At 37.5% G+C, this 17890-nt stretch overlaps 1 protein-coding gene across 41 annotated transcripts in view; it reads left to right on the top strand.

The window, feature by feature from the left end:
- Positions 1 to 17890, top strand: part of LOC138310974 (uncharacterized) — a 229877-nt gene that overhangs the window by 163269 nt on the left and 48718 nt on the right. For 30 of the 41 annotated variants that reach the window (XM_069252370.1, XM_069252360.1, XM_069252369.1 and 27 more), the window contains 23 exons: positions 53 to 616; positions 1427 to 1492; positions 2567 to 3139; positions 3578 to 3625; positions 4026 to 4064; positions 4267 to 4830; positions 5147 to 5200; positions 5457 to 6047; positions 6626 to 6673; positions 7247 to 7285; positions 7483 to 8046; positions 8561 to 8626; positions 9659 to 10231; positions 10625 to 10672; positions 11041 to 11079; positions 11274 to 11837; positions 12135 to 12188; positions 12450 to 13040; positions 13430 to 13477; positions 13837 to 13875; positions 14047 to 14610; positions 14931 to 14996; positions 16857 to 17426. In XM_069252370.1, the coding sequence (XP_069108471.1) occupies positions 53 to 616; positions 1427 to 1492; positions 2567 to 3139; positions 3578 to 3625; positions 4026 to 4064; positions 4267 to 4830; positions 5147 to 5200; positions 5457 to 6047; positions 6626 to 6673; positions 7247 to 7285; positions 7483 to 8046; positions 8561 to 8626; positions 9659 to 10231; positions 10625 to 10672; positions 11041 to 11079; positions 11274 to 11837; positions 12135 to 12188; positions 12450 to 13040; positions 13430 to 13477; positions 13837 to 13875; positions 14047 to 14610; positions 14931 to 14996; positions 16857 to 17426 (6372 nt within the window). The remainder of the gene's footprint in view (positions 1 to 52; positions 617 to 1426; positions 1493 to 2566; positions 3140 to 3577; positions 3626 to 4025; positions 4065 to 4266; positions 4831 to 5146; positions 5201 to 5456; positions 6048 to 6625; positions 6674 to 7246; positions 7286 to 7482; positions 8047 to 8560; positions 8627 to 9658; positions 10232 to 10624; positions 10673 to 11040; positions 11080 to 11273; positions 11838 to 12134; positions 12189 to 12449; positions 13041 to 13429; positions 13478 to 13836; positions 13876 to 14046; positions 14611 to 14930; positions 14997 to 16856; positions 17427 to 17890) is intronic. The other 11 variants (XM_069252363.1, XM_069252358.1, XM_069252365.1 and 8 more) reach the window with 11 other exon arrangements.

Here is a 17890-nt window from a genome sequence, read left to right as displayed (position 1 = left end):
TAAATATCAAAACATAAAATCAGAAAACCGTATTTATTCCGATCCATTTCAGATTGTGCCCTGTCCAAGGTGGACCTGATCATCATCATCGACGCCTCCACCAGTGTAGGACAAGATAACTACGATAAAATGTTGGCTTTCTGTAAGGATTTCCTAAGGAATGCCGACATTGATTCCGGTAACGTACGTGTGGGAGCCTTGATCTACAGTTCCGGGGTGGAAATCCAGTTTAACCTCAACTCGTATTCCACAAAAGCTGAGATAAACCAGGCTATCGACGAAATCCCTTACATCTACGGAAGTACGAACACGGCGGACGCTTTACAGACGATGAGGAACATGTTCAACCCCACTGACGGAGATCGTGATGGCGTCCCTAACATCTGTATCATCTTAACAGATGGTGTATCTAACATCAATTCCCGGAGAACCATCCCAGAAGCAGACCGAGCCAGGGATGACGATATCCACATCTACGCCATTGGTATTGGTCTGCAAGATACCACAGAGTTGGACGGCATCGCCAACAAACCAACATCAGAAAACAGCTTCAACGTTCAGACCTTTGACGAGCTGAATGCTCTGAGTGACCGAGTCTTCTCTTCTCTCTGTCCAGGTAAATATAGTCCTCTTTATTGTATCCATGTTTTAACGTGCTGTTTATGTTTCAAATTGTGAACATTGTTTAAACATGGTTTATTGTCGTTTGAAAGCACTTTCATTCATTCGTTAGCTATAATGAAATTTCGTTATATATCACATGTAATGTTTTGTTTGTAACTCACTCTTACACTCTGATGTTTCACAATTGTTCTTAATCTATGTAAGAGTGGTTTGTTGAGTGTAAGTGTGTTTTGGTAAATTATCGTTTCGTTCTATATCTATACACCATTAACGTGTTTGTCGAAATTTTGGTTGCCATAGTCACCAGGTGACTATACACAGGTGTCAAATTTTGTCCGAACAACTCCTTCTTAACAACTCGATCGATTTTAATAAAACTCGGCAGTAATGTTTGGGACCATGTCAAAATGTGCTTGCATGTTTGCGTTTGTTGAATTATTTGGTGCCATTGTAACCAGGTAACTATACACAGGTTAGAATTTATTTTGATATGAGGAATTATATAATGATACAGGATAATGCCTTGTGTATTATATATCGTATGTTACATGATTTTTTCAAGAACAAATCCGACACCTCTAATAATTCCCTCGTAAACTATATTGGAATTTCGTTTTGTCGCACATGTGATGTTTTGTTTGTTATTCACTCTTAAACTCTGATGTTTCACTATTGGTCTTAATATATGTCAAAGTGTTCTGTTGAATTTTCGTCTCGTTCTACTTCTATGCACCAGTAATTTGTATGTTATCTTCACGAATCTGTACTGTATCTGTTTGTTATACTTGTCTGTGTGTGACAGTTAAGCGAACCACTGAGCCACCTACGACCACAACTACCACTACAACTCCGGCACCTACTACCACAGGTAACACTCGTGGATCCCCGACCTTACTCCACTTTAGCATGTGCAATTTACAATTTTCAGAATCTGCCTTTTTCCTCTTTGCATTGATCCATATCTTGACCCTCGATATTCCAGCATGAAATTGACCTCGGATGATTTAAATGTGTTTTGTGACGTCTCAATATACGTCACAATACATAGAGTCAGAGTCGCGTGTTTTGCCGCTTATGCTCTGCAAAATTGAAAGATGTTCGTAAAAGTTAAATACTATCCTTTAAAGTATTTACCTGAAAAGGAGACCCATTATATCCCACACTATTTTCATAACACTTTTGCATTTTACTAACTTCTGATTGTACATGGTGAGGACTAAAGTAGCATTGATCTCTAACCCGCAGAAATGGCTAAACACTTCAAACAGGAAAAATGAAAGCAATGATGAGATTAATACAAAAGTCAATCGTTTCCTTCATATTAGATTCATGATACTAATTTTGATTTGATTTCCATTTTTGTGAGCTTTAATCTCATGGCATAAATCCCATACAAGGAAACAAATTTCAGATCACATGTATTCGTAAATGAAACAGCAAATTATGTTGGTTCCTCTTTTTGTTTTCTATTCGTATATCTGTGGCATGTTGTGATATGTTGATTTATATATTCGAGTGATATAAAAATTGTATGTTTCATTTCTTTTATTCTTTACCCACAGAAAAGTAAAACTAATTCTGCATGCTCTGATATTTTATGAATCCAATTTTTTTATAAATTATGTTAACAATGATTGTAATGAACTATATAATAATTACCGATTTTTGTTTTCCTGTCCCACTTAAATATAAACATAGACTCTCCATCATATATTGATGGATGCTTGGTATATGTATATCTCAATTCAACCTATCACTTTATACCAATTACGTCTCGAATATTTATCAAAAAGAATTCGTCTCATACACATGATTGTTGTACAGCTTGTAATTGAATTGTTAAACAAAAAAATAAGAATATTTTATGTGTGGCAAATGTTTCAGAAGTATTAATATTATGGCGGCTTTCGTGATCTAAATGCATAATTATTATCGATTACAGTCACAGACGCCCCAACACCTCCGCCTAATGCCTTTGATCTTGTCATCGTCCTGGATTCTTCCGTAACACCAGATACATTCGAATGGATCCGGAATTACGCTAAAATGGTCGCTGGTCGACTCAGTATTGACAATGAGAAATTCCGTGTCGGCCTCCTCAGGTACAGTACTGACCAGGCCGTCCAATACCAGCTGGACGATTACTTGACCAGGGACGGCGTTGTGTCCGCCATGGACGATGTCCGGTATCAGCCAGGAGAGACAAACACCGTGGCTGCTTTAGATTACGTGAGACGGAGGATGTTCAGACCTGAAAATGGTGACAGAGACTTCGCTAGAAACTTCGTCCTTCTCATCACCGGACAAGATGAAAGCGTTGATAGATATGGAGCTTTCCGAGCAGCTGAGAAATTAGAAGATGACGGTGCCTATATATTCACTGTTGGAGTGGGACTCCGGGACCACAGTGAACTGGACGAGGTGTCGTCACATCCTCTGGAGGAATACCAGCGTCTTTTCTTACTGTCCGACCGACCCGAGGATATCGACGACGAGTTAGCGTTCCTAGATGCATGTGAGTTAAATATTATTCTACCTTAATGAAGTATGTACCGATAATTTGTTTATTATAATTTTTGCGCATCGTGCATTTCCAATCCATTTTTTATTTTTGTACTTATTGTCGGCTTTTCAATTGCATGATATCTTGATTAAAATAAACAATATCTAAATATGGATTATATTAAAGGAATCTTAATTTGTATATTGAAATTTTAAAATGTGTGTATTATAAGATTAAAACACCCATTTAACGTTCAGTTTTCTAAGAAAAACAATACAGGAAATCAGCCAGTTTGTCTTTTGACAAAGGATATTTATTCCTAGCAGAATCATTTCGAACGGTCATGGGTAAATAATAAACATGTTTCATATGTAAAATGAGGTGTAGCGAATCATATCCGCAGATTAAGTTCAAAACCTTACGAATGATGAAAAATATTTGCGGTTTCAGTACCCGAGGAGCCTCCAGAGGGATTCCGTGGACGACCTTATCCACCAAGTAAGTGTGTACTGTATCATCTGATTATGGTACGAGTTGATAAGAATATACAATATACAAATAAATCAAAGTTTCGTTTTGGTATAAACAAATTTAATTCATTTTTGTCAATCGTTAAAGGCGTTCATAAGTGACGAATGATCATCATATGCTCGCAACATATCAATATTTATTGATTTTTTTTAAACCTGGCAAACCCAATTACGCAACACTTATTAGATATATATCAAACACATTCAGGGATTACAGCAAATCCTTGCTGACGTTAAAACGCATGTCGTAATTATGATAGATTACGACACTGCACTGCCCTATCAAAAATTGCAATCTTCAAACGCCACTGTTTATCTTCAGTTATATAAGACTAACATAAGACTAACACTACTTTTAACTATTACAGCCACGACGCCAATTCCAATCACACTTCCTCCTGCCACTGGTAAGTTCATCAAAGCATTTCTTTCTAATTGGTATAGACCTCTTTCCGGCACAACATACAATACAATGAGGTACATAAATAGTGGGAATGAAGGCACGGTGCTCAGATTTTTTCCTTGTCAAGATATGAAACTATCAAACCACCAAAAACCAAAATACATGTACCAAAATCAGAAAACATAATCTATTCCGTTTCATTTCAGATTGTGCCCTGTCCAAGGTCGACCTCATCATAATCATCGACGCTTCCACCAGTGTAGGACAAGATAACTACGATAAAATGCTGGCTTTTTGTAAGGATTTCCTAAGAAACGCTGACATTGATTCCGGTAACGTACGTGTGGGAGCCTTGATCTACAGTTCCGGGGTAGAAATCCAGTTTAACCTCAACTCGTATTCCAAAAAAGCTGATATCAACCAGGCTATCGACGAAATTCCCTACATCTACGGAAGTACGAACACGGCGGACGCTTTACAGACGATGAGGAACATGTTCAATTCCGCTGACGGAGATCGTGATGGCGTCCCTAACATCTGTATCATCTTAACAGACGGTGTATCTAACATCAATTCCCGGAGAACCATTCCGGAAGCAGACCGAGCCAGGGATGACGATATCCACATCTACGCCATTGGTATTGGTCTGCAAGATACCACTGAGTTGGACGGCATCGCCAACAAACCGACATCAGAAAACAGCTTCAACGTTCAGACCTTTGACGAGCTGAATGCTCTGAGTGACCAGGTCTTCTCTTCTCTCTGTCCAGGTAAAAAACCATGTTTATGTGAAAAGAAAATATAATGGACCTATAAGTTTTATGTCGTGTCAACGCCTTTTATTCGATTAATTATTACTATTTAAGGCCAATCTTCCTTTTGTCAATGTTTTCAATGTTCGTTTTACTTTTTGTAACACTGTTCACTTGTACTATATATCAATGCACATGATTTATGTTGTATTGTTTTAGCACATTGTTGTCGTACCAGTTTGTGACTTGTGTTATTGTTCATGTTTCTTCATGTATTTGTTTTTATATTTGTCCGGTTCATATGTTTATGTTTGTCTCCAACTGTGTGTCTCAGGCTTCAAACAGGAAGAAAGACCAACTACCACGTCAACCGTCATTCCACCTAGAGGTAAAATACCTGTGAAATAATAAGAAACCACACAATTCTTTCAAAGCCTACATCATTCATAGTATTCTCCATCTTCCTAGCATTTTTTTAATATCGTATAAGAGGAGCATTTTGTGTAAAACAAGCAACAACATGAACTAGTTAAATTGTCAAAATATCTATACCGGTGATGTTCAAATTGTTGTGTTCGGATCTGTGTACATATTCTGTTTATTTACATCGCTGTGTTTAAAGAAATAAATTGTTAACTTTTTAGTCACTGACGCACCGACCACCACTCCTGCACCAACGCCTCCACCCAGAGCCTTCGATCTCGTCATCGTCCTGGACTCTTCTGTAACACCAGACACATTCGAATGGATCCGGAATTACGCTAAAATGGTCGCTGGTCGACTCAGCATTGACAACGAGAAATTCCGTGTCGGCCTCCTCAGGTACAGTACTGACCAGACCGTCCAATACCAGCTGGATGATTACTTGACCAGGGACGGCGTTGTGTCCGCCATTGACAATGTCCGTTACCAGCCAGGAGAGACAAACACCGTGGCTGCTTTAGATTACGTAAGACAGAGAATGTTCAGACCCGAAAATGGTGACAGAGACTTCGCTAGAAACTTCGTCCTTCTCATCACCGGACAAGACGAAAGCGTTGACAGATATGGAGCTTTCCGGGCAGCTGAGAAATTAGAAGATGACGGTGCCTATATATTCACTGTTGGAGTGGGACTCCGGGACCACAGTGAACTGGACGAGGTGTCGTCACATCCTCTGGAGGAATACCAGCGTCTGTTCTTACTGTCTGACCGACCCGAGGATATTGACGACGAGTTAGCGTTCCTTGATGCTCGTACGTTTATTATTTTTCCTTCTTAATGAAGTATATAGCGATAATTTGTTTATTTTAATGTCTTCGCATCGTGCTTTTGCTATTTATTTATTCTTTTATATATTACTAGAAATATTTGTCGGTGTTTTTAATTTGAAAATATTTTGATTAAATTTGACGATGTAAGTTAAAAGGCTAAGGGAAAAAATAAATAACATGTTTCAAACATCTTTCCTGAGATATCCCCTAGCAATGATGATACCGTATCCATGGAAGTTAGTAGACGATTTGGATGTTTGTATGGAAACCATTGCTTGACCGAGCCCTATATAAAGCACGAGAATCGACACACCTATGTTCAATCTAAACATAGATGGCCTCAGTTATACCTGCCTCGATAACCTATAAAATATGGCCGATTTACTAAGACAAATACTGGAAAACAGCTAGTTTGTGTTTTGCCTTAAGATATTTCTTCCTAGCACAACAAAGAAAAAAGTTTTCGAAAATAACAAACAGATTCATGTTTACGCACAGGCGTAGAATAGTCAGCAGATTATGTTAATCCTACAAATGATGAAAAATATTTGTACTTTCAGTACCCGAGGAGCCTCCAGAGGGATTCCGTGGACGCCCTTATCCGCCTAGTAAGTGTACAGTGTATCATATGATGGTGGTACGAGTTCGTAAGGATGTACAATGCAAATAAATCAAAGTTTCATTTTTTGTGAAACAATATAATTCATTCTTGTCTATCTTTAAAGACGTTCTTGAGTGAGGAATTTTCATTATATGCTCGGAACACATAAATTTATTTCATTGAAGCTAAATTAAAGTAAAGAAAGTACAAAGTATGGTAAATTATCTTATCAAACTAAAATTGCGATCTTGCTGCAAATTATGCTGAGTATCTTGTCATTATGCATAATGGGCAGATATTCAGTACAATTTGCTGTAAGGATAGGGTCAAAATAATTTACTTTGAAACAATAATATGTTTCGATAATTATTGAGGATTTTCTAACGACTTTTGTTAACCTTATTATGCAACAATTATTAAAATATATATCAAACAAATGTCATGGATATCACCATATTCTTGCTAAAGTTAAAACACATTTCACTGCATTGTCCTATCGCAGAAATTTCAACCTTAAAACGCTACTTTTGATCTTAAGTTATATGACATGAAATGATAACAATACATTTTATTATTACAGCCACCACGCCAATTCCAATCACGCTTCCTCCTGCCACTGGTAAGTTCATCAAAGCATTTTTTCTAATTGGTACAGATTTCATTCCTGCTCAAAATACAATTCAATGAGGTACGCAAATAGTGGGAATGACGGAATAGTGCTCCGATAATGTATTTTCCTTGGCGAGATAATAAAGTACCAAAGCACCCAATAATAGACCAAAATCAGAAAACATAGTCTATTCCGTTCCATTTCAGATTGTGCCCTGTCCAAGGTGGACCTCATCATCATTATCGACGCCTCCACCAGTGTAGGACAAGATAACTACGATAAAATGCTGGCTTTCTGTAAGGATTTCCTAAGGAACGCCGACATTGATTCCGGTAACGTACGTGTGGGTGCCTTGATCTACAGTTCCGGGGTAGAAATCCAATTTAACCTCAACTCGTATTCCAAGAAAGCTGACATCAACCAGGCTATCGACGAAAGTCCCTACATCTACGGAAGTACGAACACGGCGGACGCTTTACAGACGATGAGGAACATGTTCAACCCCGCTGACGGAGATCGAGATGGCGTCCCTAACATCTGTATCATCTTAACAGATGGTGTATCGAACATCAATTCCCGGAGAACCATCCCGGAAGCAGACCGAGCCAGGGATGACGATATCCACATCTACGCCATTGGTATTGGTCTGCAAGATACCACTGAGTTGGACGGCATCGCCAACAAACCGACATCAGAAAACAGCTTCAACGTTCAGACCTTTGACGAGCTGAATGCTCTGAGTGACCAAGTCTTCTCTTCTCTCTGTCCAGGTAAATATAGTCCTCTTTATTGTATCCATGTTTTTAATGTACTGTTTATGTTTCGAATTATGAACATTGTTTGAAATTGGTATATTTTTGTTATGAGGCACTTTCATTCATTCGTAAACTATACTGTATATGCAAATTACAGAGTTACCTGCGCTTACGTGTAGGTATTGATTGTGACGTCATGTATTTGCGAGCGTAACTCCATACTTTTCACAGCAAACGATGTGAATTTCGCTCACAAAAGAATGTCGGCACAATCAATACCTACATGTACGCGCAAGAAAGGTAACTATGTAATATGCAAAGACGTAATATGGAAATTTCGTTATGTCGCACATGTGATGTTTTGTTTGTTATTCACTCTTAAACTCTGATGTTTCACTATTAGTCTTAATCTGTGCAATAGTGATTGTTGAATTTTTGTCTCGTTCTACTTCTATACACAAGTAATTTGTGTGGGTTTTTTCACGACTCTGTTCTGTATCTGTTTGTTATACTTGTCTGTGTGTGACAGTTAAGCGAACCACTGAGCCACCTACGACCACAACTACCACTACAACTCCGGCACCTACTACCACAGGTAACATTCATGGATCCCCGACCTCACTCCATTTTAGCATGTGCTTTTAATTTACGAGTTTACAGAATCCGTCTATTTCTTTTTTGCATTTATCCGTCTATTTCTTTTTTGCATTTATCCATATCTTGACCCTCGACATTCCAATATTTGATATACGTCACAATATGGCGTGTGTTATGTCGCTTATGCTCTATAAAATTAAAAGATTTTCTTAAGAGCTAAATAACAACCAATAAGATGTTAACCTGAAAAGATGTCCCATTATTTCTCGCACTACTTGCATGACTGACTCATGCTTTTGACCAAAATCTGATTTGACATGACGAGAAATAAAACGGCATTGATCTCTGTATCAATCAAATGCCAGAAAACCCAGAACAGGAAAAACTGAAAGCAATTATGAGATAAATGTAAACTGTCAAACGTTTCCTGTATATTATATTCATGATAATAATTTTGATTTGCTTTCAATTTTTAAACTCGTGGCATCAATCCTAATCCCATACAAAAAGACACTGATTTTAGATCCTATGTATCGCTTACCCAAACAATATATGTTGGTTCCACTTTTTATTTTTTATTCAAATATCTTTGGCATGTTGTGAAATATGCGAGTGATATAATAAGTACATCTTTCATTTCCTCCATTCTTAATCCACTGGAAAGTAAAACTAATTCTGCATGTTGTGATATCTTATGAATCCAAACAATTTTACAAATTATATCCATAATATTCATTTGAATGAACCATTTACATAATTACATATGTACATTATACATTACCGATATTATATGTGACGTATTGTATATGTTTTCCGACCCGCGTTAAATATAATTTCGACTTTCTATCATATTCTTGATGGATGGTTGGTATATGTATATATCAATGTAACCTACCACTTAATACCAATTACATCTGAAATATTCATTTATAAGCATTCGTCGCATATACATGATTGTTATATAGCGTGTGATAAACCTTTCATAAGTTGTAGTGTAATATTAAACGCTTAATATTACTCTTGGTTACAGTTACCGAAGCTCCGACACCTCCACCTAATGCCTTTGATCTCGTCATCGTCCTGGATTCTTCTGTAACACCAGATACATTCGAATGGATCCGGAATTACGCTAAAATGGTCGCTGGTCGACTCAGTATTGACAACGAGAAATTCCGTGTCGGCCTCCTCAGGTACAGTACTGACCAGGCCGTCCAATACCAGCTGGACGATTACTTGACCAGGGACGGTGTTGTGTCCGCCATGGACGATGTCCAGTACCAGCCAGGAGAGACAAACACCGAGGCTGCTTTAGATTACGTAAGACGGAGGATGTTCAGACCTGAAAATGGTGACAGAGACTTCGCTAGAAACTTTGTTCTTCTCATCACCGGACAAGACGAAAGCGTTGACAGATATGGAGCTTTCCGGGCAGCTGAGAAATTAGAAGATGACGGTGCCTATATATTCACTGTTGGAGTGGGACTCCGGGACCATAGTGAACTGGACGAGGTGTCGTCACATCCTCTGGAGGAATACCAGCGTCTGTTCTTACTATCTGACCGACCCGAGGATATCGACGACGAGTTAGCGTTCCTAGATACATGTGAGTGTAGCATTTTTCAATGTCAACTAGATTAATAGTTTGGTTAATATTATTTCATCTAAAAAATGTATATAAACTCTCTGTTTTTTTTTAATTTATTTTGGATCGTTTCTTGCCATAGCTTTATTCTCGATAAAAGTATATCCAGTTAAGGAGTTTATTTAAAAAGTAACATATTATTGCCGAGATTGCTGATATTTCACCCAGTTTTATGTCAAGACTAATTCACCTGTTTTTTATAGGTGAATGTTTAGAGAGGGAAAAGAGTAATACAAAATGTGGTATACATGTATATTTTTCTTTAATTGCTACCATGATTGATATATAATATTAAGATAAATCTACGCGCTATTTTTCAATTTCTGTGTAGAATAAAACGTTTAACTATTTCAGTGCCCGAGGATCCTCCGGAGGGATTCCGTGGACGGCCCTATCCACCAAGTAAGTGTGCAGTATATCATCTGATGATGGTACGAATGAATAGTGTTGTATAGACAAATATCATTCATTTTTGTCAAACTTTAAAGACATTCAAACATGACAATATTTCATTATATGCTCTCTAGTTCGAAAATTTCAGCTAAAGTGAGGACTTTCCTCTCATTTTGCTGACCTGACAATCAATTATTCAACAGTTAATATGATATATATTATACAAACATTAGAAATAATGGTGTCTTTAAAACGTGTGATGTAACTATGATATATTACGACATTGAATTATTGCCCTATCGAAGAAATTTCATTTTTAAAAGCCACTTTTGATCTTAAGTTATATAAGAGACTAACACTTCATTTCATTATTACAGCCACCACGCCAATTCCAATCACACTTCCTCCTGCCACTGGTAAGTTCATCAAAGTATTTGTTTTCTGATTGGTAAATACTTCTTTCATGCACAAAATACAATCCCATAAGGTGCATTAATAGTGAGAATTAAGGGATGGTGCTCAGGGTTTTTCCTTGTCAACCAATAAAACTACCAAAACATCAAAAATCAAAAGATCAAAATAAAAAAAAATACATTTTTTACCATTTCAGATTGTGCCCTGTCCAAGGTGGACCTGATCATCATCATCGACGCCTCCACCAGTGTAGGACAAGATAACTACGATAAAATGTTGGCTTTCTGTAAGGATTTCCTAAGGAACGCCGACGTTGATTCCGGTAACGTACGTGTGGGTGCCTTGATTTACAGTTCCGGGGTAGAAATCCAGTTTAACCTAAATGAGTATTCAACAAAAGCCGAGATAAACCAGGCTATTGACGAAATTCCCTACATCTACGGAAGTACGAACACGGCGGACGCTTTACAGACGATGAGGAACATGTTCAACCCCGCTGACGGAGATCGTGATGGCGTCCCTAACATCTGTATCATCTTGACAGACGGTGTATCTAACATCAATTCCCGGAGAACCATTCCGGAAGCAGACCGAGCCAGGGATGACGATATCCACATCTACGCCATTGGTATTGGTCTTCAGGATACCACCGAGTTGGACGGCATCGCCAACAAACCAACATCAGAAAACAGCTTCAACGTTCAGACCTTTGACGAGCTGAATGCTCTGAGTGACCAGGTCTTCTCTTCTCTCTGTCCAGGTAAAAAACATTTTGATGTGAAAAGAAAATATGATGGAGCTATTAGTTTTATGTCGTGTCAACGCCTTTTATTCGATTAATCATTACTATTTAAGGCCAATTTTCCTTTTGTCAATGTTTTCAATGTTCGTTGTTCTTTTTGTAACACTGTTCACTTGTGTTATATATCAATGCACATGATTTATGTTGTTCTGTTGAAGCATATTGTTGTCGTTGATGCACATTTTGTGACATGTTTTTGTTTTATATTTGTCCTTTGTTCACACGTTTATGTTTGTCTCCAACTGTGTGTCTCAGGCTTCAAACAGGACGAAAGACCAACTACCACATCAACCGCCATTCCACCTAGAGGTAAAACTATATGTGTAATTATAAAATACCCTACGTTTCTTTAAAAGCCTTCACCATTTATAGTTTTCTCCACTTTTCTGCATTTTCTATCAATTTCATATAAGAGGAGCATTCTATATAACCCAAGCAACAACATTTACTAGTGAAATTGTAACAATATCTATACCTGTGATGTTCAATTTTGCTTAGCGGTTCGGATATGTGTAAAATTCTTTTTTAGATCCTTGTGTTTGAAAAAATAATCAATTATTAACGTTTTAGTCACTGACGCACCGACCACCACCCCTGCACCAACGCCTCCACCCAGAGCCTTCGATCTCGTCATCGTTCTTGACTCTTCCGTAACACCAGAGAAGTTCGAATGGATCCGAAATTACGCTAAAATGGTCGTTGGTCGACTTAGTATTGACAACGAAAAATTCCGTGTCGGCCTCCTCAGGTACAGTACTGACCAGGCCGTCCAATACCAGCTGGACGATTACTTGACCAGGGACGGCGTTGTGTCCGCCATGGACGATGTCCAGTACCAGCCAGGAGAGACAAACACCGAGGCTGCTTTAGATTACGTAAGACGGAGAATGTTCAGACCTGAAAATGGTGACAGAGACTTCGCTAGAAACTTCGTCCTTCTCATCACCGGACAAGACGAAAGTGTTGACAGATATGGAGCTTTCCGAGCAGCTGAGAAATTAGAAGATGACGATGCCTATATATTCACTGTTGGAGTGGGACTCCGGGACCACAGTGAACTGGACGAGGTGTCGTCACATCCTCTGGAGGAATACCAGCGTCTGTTCTTACTGTCTGACCGACCCGAAGATATCGACGACGAGTTAGCTTTCCTTGATGCACGTGAGTTAAATATTTATTAAAATTTTTCCACATCGTGCATTTCCTATTTATTTCTGAAAATAATTTTCAGCTTTTCGATTGCAAGATATCTTTATTAGAATAAAAAAATATTAAACATGTATTATATTAAAGGAATCTTAATTTGTATATTGAGATTTTAAAATTCGTGTTACATAACATTAAAACATCCATTGCAAGTTCAGTTTTATAAGAAAAATAATACAGGAAATCAGCCAGCTTGTCTTTTACATAGGATATTTATTCCTAGCAGAATCATTTGGAACGTTCATGGGTAAAAAATAAACATGTTTCATATATAAAATGAAGAGTAGCGAATTAATAGATTAAGTTAAAAACCTTACAAATAATGAAAACATTTGCGGTTTCAGTACCCGAAGAACCCCCGGAGGGATTCCGTGGACGGCCCTATCCACCAAGTAAGTGTGCAGTATATCATCTGATGATGGTACGATTGGATAAGGATGTACAATGCAAAAAAAATCATATGTGTATAAAAAAAAATATTGTCAAACGTTAAAGACATTCTTATGTGACTATATTTGCTCGCAAATTTTCGGCTTAAATGAGAACTTTTTATGATTTTGGCTAATCTAATTATACAACAATTATAACGATATATATCAAACAAACAGAAATATCAGCATATCCTTTCTAATGTTAAACGCATGACTAATTATAATAGAATACGAGACTGCATTAAAGAAATTGTAATCTTAAAACGCCACTGTTTATCTTCAGTTATATGAGAGACTAACACTACATTTTATTATTCCAGCGACCACTCCAATTCCAATCACGCTTCCTCCTGCTACTGGTAAGTTTATCAAAGTATTTGTTTTGTAATTGGTAAAAACCTCTTTCCTGTACAAATACAATTTAATAAAGAACATTAACAGTGGGAATGGAGGCATGATGCTCAGATTTTCTTTCAAAACAAATCAAAACACCAAATGCTTAAACCACAATATATTCCGTTCCATTCTAGATTGTGCCCTGTCCAAGGTTGACCTGATCATCATCATCGACGCCTCCACCAGTGTAGGACAAGATAACTACGATAAAATGCTGGCTTTCTGTAAGGATTTCCTAAGGAACGCCGACATTGATTCTGGTAACGTACGTGTCGGTGCATTGATCTACAGTTCCGGGGTAGAAATCCAGTTTAATCTTAACGAGTATTCCTCGAAAGCTGATATCAACCAAGCGATTGACAAAATTCCCTACATCTACGGAAGTACGAACACGGCGGACGCTTTACAGACGATGAGGAACATGTTCAACCCCGCTGACGGAGATCGTGATGGCGTCCCTAACATCTGTATCATCTTGACAGACGGTGTATCTAACATCAATTCCCGGAGAACCATTCCGGAAGCAGACCGAGCCAGGGATGACGATATCCACATCTACGCCATTGGTATTGGTCTTCAGGATACCACCGAGTTGGACGGCATCGCCAACAAACCAACATCAGAAAACAGCTTCAACGTTCAGACCTTTGACGAGCTGAATGCTCTGAGTGACCAAGTATTCTCTTCTCTCTGTCCAGGTAAATGAAGTCCTCTTTATTGTATCCATGTTTTAACGTACTGTTTATGTTTCAAATTGTGAAATTGTTTATATATTTTTTACTTAATTTTGATGCACTTTCATTCATGCGTTAACTATATTGAAATTTCGTTTTGTCGCACATGTGTTGTTTTGTTTGTTATTCACTCTTAAACTCTGATGTTTCACAATTTTTCTTAGTCCATGTAAGAATTTCTTTGTTGAGTTATCGTCTCGTTCACATCTATACACAAGTAACTTATATGTTTTCTTCACGAATCTGTACTGTATCTGTTTGTTATATTTGTCTGTGTGTGACAGTTAAGCGAACCACTGAGCCAACTACGGCCACAACTACCACTACAACTCCGGCACCTACTACCACAGGTAACACTCGTGGATTGCCGACCCCATTTGTTTTAGCATGTTTTAAGTTACGAGTTTTCCTAATCCCCCTGTTCCTCTTTCCATTGATCAATCTCGCTTTTATATCAATATCAAGATCGAAAACACCTTTATACATTACAATCCAATATTTCCTACCTTATTTTTATTATAGGGTACATATATATGAATGTATAAAATTATGCATTGAGAATGATAAACGTTGGGCTATACCGTTTCTTTGTGTTTGAAAAATCAATACTGACACCCTCCGCTATGAAGTTAGGGGTATACTTGAATCTATAGACAAAACTTTGTGCGGCAAACACCTAAATTATAGACATATTTTGATAAGATTTGGTACACAGAACCCTGATACAAAAGAGGAGTTGGGTAAACGATATAGGATTCTGCAATCTCCAATATTAATGGAGGTATTACAAAATTTGTGCTGCGGTATATTAGTCGTCCGGTCTGGCGACAATTCTAGTTTCTGGTTGATTACTTTAAACATACATATTTTAGCGGTGAATTTATTTCAATGTTTTTCGCTCAAGAAATTTTGCGATAGAATATGATTGCGCTAATTTTGTTTTCTGTATCGTTTATGTAGTCATGGTGATGAGTACGCGAATTCATCACTGGGGTTACCTTTTCAAGTTCGCGTTTGCGCTAAAATCTTATCACGCAAAAAGAAGTATGTTTAAAGTATTTCGTTTGACGATTAAATACAAAACATATCCCCCTAACCATCTGTACATTATATTACTCATTTTATGTCGAATCTCGCAAATAATTGATGCATGATAGAGTTACATGCTTTGTTAAGATCAGTCAGATATAACGAAATGTTGTCTTTAGAATTATAAACGTAATCCCGATTTGATATACAATGTATTCCATTTGTTCATTTTATTCAACCCTTTTTCTATCACTCATGTATCTCATTGATGAGAATTAGAATGGCGTGATACTCATTTCGTTTGAAAGATTTGCATGTATTATTATGATTACAAAAATAAATTAATATATTTAGTTTAAAAGAAACCCATTTGTTCCCGCACCATTTTCATAGCGATTTTGTATTTTACCAAAGTCAAGGTTTTAATAGTACATTGCGGCCAAAACGGCATTAATCTCCGAATCAATCAGATGATTAAAAACTCCGAAAAGAAAGAAATGCAAACAATGCTAAAACAAAACAGAATATCATTAATTTACCTTCATTCAAGATTCATGATACAATTTTGTATTTGTGTTCCCATTTTTGTGAATTTAAAACTCGTAATATCACTCTCATACAATGAGAAATTAATTTCAAATTATTTGTGTTTATAACTGAAACTGTATTTTGTCGGTTCTACTTTGATTTATTCTGTGATGTTTAGCATGTTGTGATTTGTTGATATTCATTAGATATAATCACCTACCTTTGTATTTTATTTACCCCATGCTTATCTAAAAAATAAACTGATTCTGCATGTTGTGATATCTTATGAATCCAAACAACTTTACAAAAAGACGTCATTCATTTATTATAAAGACGAACTACACACATTTATATATATGTGCATGACCAATATTTGATTTATACCCCATTTATATAACAGTGGTTCTCCGACATATCAATGTTGGATGCATGGTATACATATCAAATCACCTAAACTCTTAATACCAATTAAGTCTCAAACATTCATCGGTAAGTATTTTTCTCTTGACAAAATACATGATTGTGGTAAATGTAAGCCTTGTATTTGCTTACCAAAACCCATACAATAGGTTACATGTGTGGTTAACCGTTTGATACGTTGTAATGTAATGGTGGCTTCAATTATCTCAATGCTAAATCACTATTGGTTACAGTTACCGACGCTCCGACACCACCTAATGCCTTCGATCTCGTCATCGTCCTGGACTCTTCTGTAACACCAGAGACATTCGAATGGATCCGGAATTACGCTAAAATGGTCGCTGGTCGACTCAGTATTGACAACGAGAAATTCCGTGTCGGCCTCCTCAGGTACAGTACTGATCAGACCGCCCAATACCAGCTGGACGATTACTTGACAAGGGACGGTGTTGTGTCCGCAATGGACGATGTTCGGTACCAACCAGGAGAGACAAACACCGTGGCAGCTTTAGATTACGTAAGACGGAGGATGTTCAGACCTGAAAATGGTGACAGGGACTTCGCTAGAAACTTTGTCCTTCTCATCACTGGACAAGATGAAAGCGTTGACAGATATGGAGCTTTCCGAGCAGCTGAGAAATTAGAAGATGACGGTGCCTATATATTCACTGTTGGAGTGGGACTCCGGGACCACAGTGAACTGGACGAGGTGTCGTCACATCCTCTGGAGGAATACCAACGTCTGTTCTTACTGTCTGACCGACCCGAGGACATCGACGACGAGTTAGCGTTCCTTGATGCACGTTAGTATCACCGTACATGTAGTACATCTTATCAATCGTTTCAGATTCTCTTTAAAGTTAATAGTTGGGCAAAGACAACCAGTCTAAATGCGTTCATTGGCATTCCAAAAGTCCTTACAGTCCAGTTTTGGTTACGTTGTCCAGTTTTGACCATTAAAATAATAAAAAAGCCCCCTGTAAATTTAGCATTTTTCTAAAAATAACTCTTTGAAAGCGAGGCTGCCTGGAAAGTCAAGACAGAAGCCGGAAGGACATGTTTGGATTATTATAATATAAATTAAATTCTTCGCATACAGAGCGATTTTGACAGAAAATTGTATTTTTCTATTTCATAAGATATTATACTGGATATATTAACACCATTTTCAGCGACTTTAGCCTTCCTTTACCCGACTATTCACTTCAATATATATGGTAGTAAATATAATATATATGTTTGTATTCCATGATTCGATATAGCAATA

This window comes from Argopecten irradians, chromosome 16 (assembly GCF_041381155.1).
Source record: "Argopecten irradians isolate NY chromosome 16, Ai_NY, whole genome shotgun sequence".
In the NCBI taxonomy this organism is placed as follows: domain Eukaryota; kingdom Metazoa; phylum Mollusca; class Bivalvia; order Pectinida; family Pectinidae; genus Argopecten; species Argopecten irradians.
Note: the sequence above shows the minus strand (reverse complement) of the source record. Positions and strands in the feature narration are given on the sequence as shown.